Consider the following 10690-nt stretch of genomic DNA (forward strand, 5'->3'; position numbering starts at 1 on the left):
CAAGCGGAGGGTCGGATGTACGCTGTCACTGGTACTGAGGCAGCTGGATCAGGTAACCTCATCATCGGGTCTTGTGTGATAGCTGGTAGGAACTTGCATGTTCTGTTCGATTCGGGGCCGACACATTCTTTTGTGTCGGAATTTAGAGTGGTGGAGTTGGGTCTTCCGGTGAAGGAGCTCCAGTATGACCTTGTGGTGTCCACACCTGCTTCTGGGTTAGTCAGAACCTCGACCGTGTGTGCTAGGTGTAAGATCGAGGTTGAGGGGTGCAAGTATAGGGTAAACCTCATTTGTTTATCCTTGGTGGGGCTAGATGTCATCTTGGGCATGGATTGGCTATCTGCCAATCACATTCTCCTTGACTGCAACGAAAGGAAAGAGTTGTTTCCTAGCCTAGAAGATGAAGATCTGTTGGTGTCCTAACAGCAGGTGGACAAGGCAATGAAGGAAGGGTCTCAATGCTTCTTGATTTTGACTCAGTTATCCGTTGAGACTGAGATGGGACCCTTGGAGGCGTCTTTAGTGGGGGATTTCTCAGATGTGTTTCCTAAGGATGTGCCTGGCCTACCCCCTACTAGGGAGATAGAGTTCTCCATTGACCTGGTGCCAGGAGCAGGGCTAGTGTCCATAGCACCCTACAGAATGGCCCCTGCTGAGCTAGTGGAGTTGAAGAAACAGAGTGAAGAGCTGCTAGAGAAATAGTTTATCAGGCCGAGTGTATCGCCTTGGGGAGCGCCGGTGTTACTAGTTAAAAAGAAGGATGGTAGTTCCAAACTCTGTGTGGATTACAGGCAGCTGAATAAGCTAACCATCAAGAACAAGTACCCTCTGCCAAGAATTGATGACTTGATGGATCAGTTGCACGGTGCTGCAGTGTTCTCCAAGATTGATCTGAGATCATGATACCATCAGATTTGAGTCAAGTTTGATGACGTGCAGAAGACCGCTTTCAGGTCCAGGTACGGACACTACGAGTATGTAGTGATGCCGTTTGGTGTGACTAACGCCCTCGCTTTTTTCATGGACTACATGAACCGAATCTTCAGGCCATTCCTGGATAAGTTCGTGGTGATTTTCATAGATGACATCTTGATTTACTCACAGACTCCAGAGGAACATGCGGAGCATCTGAAGATAGTTCTAAGCATACTGAGGGAGAAGCAGTTGTATGCAAAACGGTCAAAATGTGAGTTCTAGATGACTTCAGTTCAGTTCTTCGGGCACATGATAGCGGCTCAAGGCATAGCAGTAGATCCGTCTAAAGTAGAAGCTGTGCTAAATTGGGAACGCCCTAAGTTAGTGACTGAAATAAGGAGCTTCGTGGGGCTGGCAGGTTACTATAGGAGATTCATTGAAGGATTCTCCAAGATAGCAGGACCCTTGACCCAGTTAACCCGCAAGGATCAACCTTTTGCTTGGACCGACCGGTGTGAAGAGAGCTTTCTAAAGCTAAAGCAAAAGTTGACTGGCGCTCCAGTGTTGGTGCTTCTCATCAGGATTGGGATGTGTTCTGATGCAAGAATGGAGAGTGGTGGCATACGCCTCACAACAGTTGAAGAATCATGAAAAGAACTACCCTACGCATGACTTGGAGTTGGCAGCAGTGGTGTTTGCACTAAGGATTTGGAGACACTATCTTTACGGTGCACAATTTCAAGTTTTCAATGACCATAAGAGTTTGAAATATTTGTTTGACCAGAAAGAGTTAAACATGAGGCAGAGGCGGTGAATGGAGTTCCTAAAAGACTTTGATTTTGAGTTGTTGTACCACCCGGGGAAGGCGAACGTGGTGGCTGACGCCTTAAGCAGAAAGGCGGTTCACGCATCTCACATCAGAAGAAGTTGTCTCCTAGGTTCGTTGGTCCATACCAGATTCTGAGAAGAGTTGGACTAGTGGCATATGAGATTGCCCTACCTCCTCCTTTGGCCAACCTCCATTCAGTGTTTCATGTTTCCCAGCTCAGGAAGTATGTGCCCGACCCTTCCCATATACTCGAGATGGAAGATCTGCAGATTAGAGGAGATCTTACAGTGGAAGTTCAACCTGTTGGTTTAGGAGATGTTCAGATGAGGCAGCTCAGAGGGAAATCCATTAGACTAGTCCAGGTCATCTAGGACAAGAGGACAGGCGATTTCACTTGGGAATTGGAAGGAGATGTGAGAAAGTCATATCCACACTTGTTGTCTGGTAAGTCTCAATTTTTGGGTCGAAAATTTTTGTTGTTGGGGAGAATGCAACACTCCTCTTTTTCCAGAAACAAAGTCAAACCCACTCTCATTTTCTTCTTCTCTACAAACTCAACTCTCCCCTCTGTCTCTCTCTCTCTAACCCTTGCCTCCATCTCACCAACCTTGCTTCTTGATTAGGTCCTAGAGAGGAAGCCACGCCTGAACCTTCTGCTGCCTCCGTTCATCTCCTAGGTAAGTTTTCCTTGCAGCCTCAATTCTGATTTCGAAATTCAACTCGAAATTTTGCTTCCATTCAGAGTCTAACCCAGTGCTCATCCTTTCTGTGTGATTGGATGATGAATTCTTCTAGGTTGGGCTGAGGAATTCTACTCCCCTCTCCTAGGTTGTCTTCACCCAAACTTTAACTCAAGAATAGGTAAGGGAAACTAACTTTTTAACTCATTTTGATGTGGATTGTGTTCGTGAGTGCTTTAATTGAATGATTGCTTGTTTAATTGGTGTTTGAGACTGCTGGTGTGTGAAATTGAGTGGGGGATGTTCTTGAGCGAGCTTGCATGTGAAGAACAGGGAGGATTTCCTGGTAGTTTCGCCTAGGCGAGTTGCTCTCGCCTGAGCGAAAATACCAGAAGATCACCCCTGTCACTGCGCGAAATCTCGCTTAGGCGAGCTGGAGTCGCCTGAGCGAGATAACATCTCGTCTAGGCTAGCCAGTTTAGCCTGAGCGAGAGTTCGCCCAGGATTTTTAATTCGCCACTGTATGATGTCTCGTCTAGGCGAGATCAACTCGCCTAAGCGAGATAAGCTCTCTAGCTTAGGCGAGACTCTCTAGCCTAAGCGAGATTCCCTGCAGAACTTAGTTTTCTCACTGTTTTGCTTACATGATGCTATATTGATTGCTTTAAGATGATGATAGTTGATCTTGTATGTGATCTTTATGCATGTTAGACTATGTGATGGGATTGAGTGTGAATTTGATGAGAATGCGAACATGTTGGAGATAGGGTTTCAAGGGAAATCCTAAGGAATGTGGTTTAGTAAATGTAAGGGCATGAGGACTCAGATTGGTGACATCCTGACGCTCCTAGTAACCATTAAGACTCAAGTAGAGTATAATGGATTACGTCGGGGGAAGTAGCAGGAGGTCCTGGTCTATGAATCCGATCCATCATAGAGGTGATGGGATTTACCTTGAGAGTGGTTGGGTGAATACCCCTTGTTCCTAAAACTCTGCAGAGTTTAGGAACCATCTCAAGTGCAAGTCACCAAGAGCTCCAATGCCACTTACATAATCCGGATATCAAGTCTAGAATGATGTGTGGTGTTATAGTTGAGATTAATTGGATGATTTTTGATAGATTGTGTAATAGATCCTATTTTCTGCCTTAGGATAAAATAAATTGCATGGTTTGCTCTTCATTCAACTTAGCTTACCCTTCTAGTTTCTATGGTGTGTTCTGTGTGTCTTCTACTTTTGCAATGATCGTCCCTATTGAATGGCGTGAACAGATAATCGTGCAGGTGAGGATATACCCCTCCGGGACGTGAGATGATTACATTAGACGTACCAGTAGTATATGTAGCCTTTTCTTTCTTTTGCTTAGCTGATCAGGTATTTTGTAACCCTTTTGTAGTGTATGGGCTGTATATGTTGATCAGCGTATGTATGGTTATTTTTTTAGGATGACTGTATTATATATTATACTGGCGTACGTCATCATCTACTTCTAAATTATTAAAATTTAAATGTTTTGTTTAATAGTTTAAAAACTATGAAAACAGGATGTTACAAAAAACATATTTAACTCCACTCTATAATATACTCTAACATATGCAAAATGAAAATTTAAAACATGAAAAAAAAAAAGACGTGATGACAAATTTTTCATTTCTTTCCATTTAAAATATACAAGAATTTAAACATTTTTTATTTCACCTCACTAACCACAACTTCATCTATGTTTTAATGTTGATTTGTAGAGAAAGATGTATAATTTAGATATGTTCTTGATGATTTTTTTTTCCTTTTTTTTGTATTTAGGTTAAAGCAATGTTATTGCTCCTATTAATATATTTGTTCTTGTTGATAAATAAAGAAATAGAGAATTTATATATGGTGGTGGAATAAGAGAAGGGTAAGAGAGTAAAATGTAACAAAAAGATTAAGAACACAATTTATATATTTGTCACTTTGTTTTTTTCATTACAATAGAGTAGATATTAATAAGGTGATGATGAGTGAAAAGTTTGGTATGTGTTTTAAGAAGATCCCCTTCTGAAAGGATCAGGTCAATGTTAAAAAAAATGTTAAAATATTTGATATCATTTAACTTAATTTTGGGAGTCTAACTTATTCATTGTTTTATAAATTCAAACTTTTTTTCAGATGAGATTTTATGTGGTATGGAAGCTTAAAATAGATTGGTGGAAAGTTATAGTACAATACAATCAAATCTTTAAATAGTGACAAATTTTAGTGAAAAAATAATTAGTCACTATATAGTTTACCGATACTTGTCAATAAAGTATATAATTTATAAAGATATAATACAATATAATAAAATCTTTGAATACACAAATTTGAGTGAAAAAATTTCTTCACATCAAATATATAACAAATAAAATAAAATTATAATAAATAAAAAAATGTCACGTGATCGGTTTCTAAAGCCTGTGGTGTTGCATTGGTATTGATAGTAATAACGGTGCATTGTTCAGATTTCTTGTAAAGCTAAAATCAGAAAATAGGCTTTGTATTGATAGTAATAACGATGCATTTCATGGAATTGGTGGTTCTTTAAATTAGTCCAGAAAAAAATACATTTTTAATACGTGTTGCCAATAGTCATTCTGAACAAATACGATCCCAAAAACGAAACCTACTCTCTCTCTTCTATCTTAAAGCAATATGCATCGTTGGTTGTCAAAATATGCAACCTAAATTCCCTTTCAACGATCAAGAGGACTTTGTCCCTATACTACTAAAAAAACTCATATTTCCTGCCAATTTTGTTTTGATTTTTTTTTGTAAGAAATACTTATAAATTTTGTTATGAAAAAAAATTGTAGGAAATTGTTGCCAATTTTTTTACAAAATATTTTGTATAAAAAACTTTTCGTAACAAATTTCGTAGAAAATACTTGCGAATTTTATAATTTTGTAGGAAATAATTAGGGTTAAATATGTTTTTGGTCCCTCAAGTTTCAGCGAAATTTGGAATTAGTCCCTCATCAAAACTTTTGACCAATTTAGTCCTTCATCTTTCAAAATGCGTGAATTTAGTCCTTTTAACCAAATTTTGTTAAGTTTATCTGACGTTTCGAGCGCATTTCATGATAGTATTTAAGTTAACATTGAAGCAAAAATGTGTCAAACAGTATAAATAATTTAAATACTATCATGAAATGCGCTTGAAATGTCAGATAAACTTAACAAAATTTGGTTAAAAGGACTAAATTCATGTATTTTGGAAGATGAAGGACTAAATTGGTCAAAAGTTTTGATGAGGGACTAAACCTAAATTTCGCTCAAACTTGAGGGACCAAAAACATATTTAACCCAAATAATTACCCATGAAGGAATTACTTGCCAATTAAAATTCTTATAATAAATAGCAGAAAAAAATCTTTTCTAGCAAATTATTACAAGAAATCTGAACAATGCGGCGTTATTACTATCAATACTAATGTAGTACCACAGGCTTTAGAAACCGATCACGTGACATTTTTTTGTTTTATTTTATTTGTTATATATATATATATATATATATATATATGATGTGAAGAAATTCATGATGCGAGAGACTTTTATTTTAGAACACTAGTTAAGAATAATTAATATACATCGAATATCGTAAAAGTTTATTATTAATTATGATATTAAATCAAATTCGACATGATAACCTTCAATACAATTTTATTTTATTTAAAGAACAAAAATATCCATAAATATTATTGCTATGTTTAATATTTTATTTAATGTTCACGAATAAAAGTTAAAAAACAATTAAATGATAAAATAATTATATTTTAATATTGTTAATATTTAAAATATAATTAAATATAAAAAGTTTAAATTAATAGAAAAACCAACAAAGATTGGTGTTAAATATCTAAAAAATTTACAAAAAAAAAAAAATTAAAGTATCAATTTGCGACATCATTGAATTTTCTCTTCTGATTTTTCGATAACCTTTTGCAACATTCATGCTTAACCAAATATCAAGAAATACACAATATAAAAGTATAGATAAGTTAGTTGAAGACGAACACCGTCTCTTCTATTCTTCTTCTCTCTCTAGGTAGGTTACAAATTACTTTTTCTTCATCTCACCAAACCTTCTCTCTTCTCTTAAAAGAACGAGAATGAAACCTACTCTTTCGTCTATCTTAAAGCAATGCTATCACCAGTATCAAGAAATGTATCGTTATTATGGTTAATAAGAAACCTATTCTCTGATTTTGGCTTTACAAGAAACCCTAACCATGCATCCTTATTACTACCAATACGAATGCAGTATCTTGTGACAACTTTTTATTTTATTTATTATTTTTTTATATATTTTATGTTGGTGTTCAATTTTAAATTTAAGATTTCATTTTTCATATTATTTTATTTTCATTCTTTTAGTTTTTTATTTTATAATATTTTAGGCTTGTAGGGAAAGTTTATGAACAATTATCTTTTATTTTAAAATCCTTTTACACAATAGAATTTGTTTAACTGTGCACGTATATGCACATTCTTGTAAAAAAAATGACTAATTTTTTCTATTTTATAATAGGTCTAAATAAGTAATGGAAATAAATAGAAATGAATAGATAGGAAAACTTTTGATTTCCTATATTTTGAAGAAGTTGAAGTTGAATTTTAAGTATGATATTCTAAAGTTTTGAAAACATAAAACACGGAATTGTTCTTTTTGGTTTATATATTTTATCCAAATTGTTATACTTTTAATTTATTACATTAAAAAATATAATTAAAGGCCATTTTTGTTTCGAAACTACACAATACCTAGCAAAACTAAAACAAAATAATTTTCTAAATCTTAATTGGTAAACAAATTCAGAATACAATATTCCAATAATTATTCAAATTATTGACAAAACATTACACCTGTTCAAATCACAAACCTACAAATCAACCACATCTAACACAATATCAAATCATCGTATGTTTTAAGTATTTGTGTTTAGGACATTTAACGTGGAGTGCCAAAATTTACAAAGACAGTATTCAAATGTTTAATTAACATTCCCGTTATGTGTCCTAAATAAGGGAACAGGAAATATACCCAAGAAAAAAGAAAATGAAGAAATGTTATATTAAAATAGAGAAACAAAAATACATCAAATCTAATTAATTGTAAAAATTGGAAGCATCAAGTCCATCCTTTAAAACGCGGAAGTGACGGAACTTGTGTTTTTTTATTTAGAAGAAAATTCAAAGAGAAGCCAATCCTTTAAATATAATTAAAAATATTAAGACTTTAAATATTTTAAATATTAAGACTCGTGTAATAAACATACTCTAATATAATTGAAAATATAATCTATACTTTAGGACTTTATTTTTAAAATTCTTTAAATATTAAATCTGCTTAACTAAATATCAAAAAATATTAAAGTATCAATTTGAGATTTCATTGAATTTTCTCTTCTGATTTTTCGATAACCTTAACATTCCTTTTAGCTTAACTAAATATAAAAAAATGCACAATATTTCAATATATAAAAGTATTGATTATGAATACATAAAACTAGCGATATAAAGAAACGAAAAAAATGTGAAACATTTTTGTGACAAATCTATTAAAAAGATAAAAGTATAGAAAAGTTAGTTGAAGAAGAACATTGTCTCTTCTCACTACAAAAAAAGTGAATATTTGTGATGGTTAAAATTACAAGTTGTAGCGGTTAAAACCCGTCACAAATGACATTTCTGACGGTTTAAATAACCGTCAGAATTATGAATGTCAAAAACAGATTGTGACAAAAATATTCTAACTGCTGGTATTGTCAGAAAAAAAATAATAGCGGTTAAAAATCGCCACAAAATGTAGTCTAATTTATTTATATTTCATCATGTTTTGACGGTTAAAAACTACCACAAAATGCATCATATTTTGACGGTTAAAAATCGTTACAAAATGCATCATATTTTTTACGGTTAAAAACCGCCACAAAATGCATCATATTTTGACGGTTAAAAATCATGACAAATAAAATACATTTAAGCTCCTGTTTCAACCATTCCCTTTTAAAAAAAAAAAACTTAAATCTTTTTTCACTATGTTACTATTTGCTTTAGATAAACCCATACATAAAGGAATAACCAACCACATCATGACCATTTGAGATTCTCACTTTATAAAATTGTTACTGCTATCGAATTTAGACAGTTCCTTCACATGAATCAAAATTTCCTTATATAAAACTAACAAAAATATAAACATAATCACATAAAGAGTTGTTATGATATATATCTTAGATAATGTGTACTTCAGAACTATTGTAGGATAATCATGTTGTTGTCTAACCTATACAAGACGATAGGTATAAATTGTGATTGAAGAACCTGATCCAAGCTAACAAAATGAAATGATAACTTTCTTTCCTAGATATGCCTATAAAAAGTAGATATACAATTCAATTAAAATGGGAGAAAAGCACTAGATAATTGGTTTTGAAGCCAGTCATGGATTATAGAATGAAGAGCATAATGGGAACAAGATTGTGAGGGTCAAGCTTATCATTAGTCATTGGTGAGTTGTCATTACCACCATCAAGCCATCATTGTATAGCCTTAGCTTCATAAGTAAAACCATCTACAAGTTCTAGCGGTTAAAACCTGTCACAAATGACATTTCTGACGGTTTAAATAACTGTCAGAATTACGAATGTCAAAAATAGATTGTGACAAAAATATTCTAACTGCTGGTATTGTCAGAAGAAAAAAAATAATATCGGTTAAAAATCGCCACAAAATGTAGTCTAATTTATTTATATTTCATCATATTTTGACGGTTAAAAATTGTCACAAAATACATCATATTTTGACGGTTTTGAAGCCAGTCATGGATTCCAGAACGAAGAGCATAATTGGGAACAAGATTGTGAGGGTCAAGCTTATCATTAGTCATTGGTGAGTTGTCATTACTACCATTAAGCCATCCTTGTATAGCCTCAGCTTCATAAGTAAAACCATCTACAACTACATGTGGATCTCGCATGACTTCCAACAAAGTGGGAACACATGCAGGGAGAATTTTCTTAGATATCACTCAACCGATTGGAAACTATATTGCAAGAGAAGAAAACAAAGGTAGAGAGAACTATATTGACAATAACAGCAAAGAAAATTATGCATTTTATGCTTCGCTATTCAACTACAGTATGCAAACAATTAAACGCTTGCCTTCTCATGCTTTAGGGTTAAAGGTGATCAACTTTGAGTTTGGGTCACTTGGAGGACCACTGTAAAGGCCCTCAACTCAATAAAACAAGGAGATCCTTAAACTATCATTGTCCTAGAAAATACCAGAAGAATCCTACACACAGTGCTTGCAATTTTAGATGATTACATCAGATCCCCAAGTGTCAGTTGCAAGTTGAATCATCAACCTCCTTGCAAGCTCTTTGACCATGTTGTTAGTGTACTTCTGTCCAAGAGCACATTTACAAATGATGTTGTCGGATAGTTCAAGAAGCAACTCACATAGATTCACAGAAAATGCATCTCCCAAGCTTGCTTCGCCTATGTTTTTGACCATATCAAATTAACATTATCTATCTCACCCAAATGGTGGTGCACTCTATTAGAAAACTCAAAATTAGATTTTCTTTTTCACTGTTTCAATTTAATTTTTCTTCAAGCTATGCATAAATAAACATTAATTATAAAGTAAATGCAGTTGTTACAAATTCTAAAATAAGTCAAAAAAAAAAAAAGATAGCTCCACGCATGTTACTTGTCATAGCACAGTATCAACCAAAATTTGCTTATTAAAAAATTCTGGTTAATCGAAGCTTTACCTTCTAGTTTTTAAAATAGCAAACTAATAATAACACAAATTATAAGGGGAAAAAGTATTTGATGGTTCACCTTTTTGCTATTTCAAACCAAGAAATCCCCGCAGTAATTTTCCACCATCGTAAGAGAAAAGTGAAAAATAAGAATTGAGAATGCACAACGAAAAGAAATGATAACGCCTGCTATAGGGAAATGAAGAAGCCCTTGAGAGAGAAAACCTGAGAGGAGAGGAGAAGATGAGACAAGTCACGAATATTTGATTTACAAAGTTTCCAATTCTCTTTTTTGAAACTTTAACAACTCTAAAAGCATATAAGTTTAAAATAATTTAAATTTTGTGACGGTTAAAAAAATAACATTAATAAAAATATTTGTAGCGGTTTATTAAAATGCTAAAAAAACACTAATAAAAAATAAATTTTTTGTAGTGTCTGTTCTTCTTCTCTCTAGGTAGGTTACAAATTACAT

General features: G+C 33.8%; 1 protein-coding gene across 1 annotated transcript; it reads left to right on the forward strand.

The window, feature by feature from the left end:
• Positions 1-15: 15 nt before the first annotated feature.
• LOC114171461 (uncharacterized) lies at positions 16-423 on the forward strand. Its single transcript, XM_028056469.2, has one exon. It carries the CDS (start codon positions 16-18, stop codon positions 421-423), a length of 408 nt encoding a protein of 135 aa, XP_027912270.2.
• The last annotated feature ends 10267 nt before the right edge of the window (positions 424-10690 follow it).

The sequence above is a fragment of the Vigna unguiculata genome, chromosome 6 (assembly GCF_037176805.1).
Source record: "Vigna unguiculata cultivar grain cowpea cultivar isolate G323 ecotype 2 chromosome 6, ASM3717680v1, whole genome shotgun sequence".
Lineage (NCBI taxonomy): Eukaryota > Viridiplantae > Streptophyta > Magnoliopsida > Fabales > Fabaceae > Vigna > Vigna unguiculata.

Coding starts and splice junctions, on each gene's coding strand:
- LOC114171461 (XM_028056469.2), top strand. CDS start 16: ATGTACGCTGTCACTGGTACTGAGGCAGCTGGATCAGGTAACCTCATC.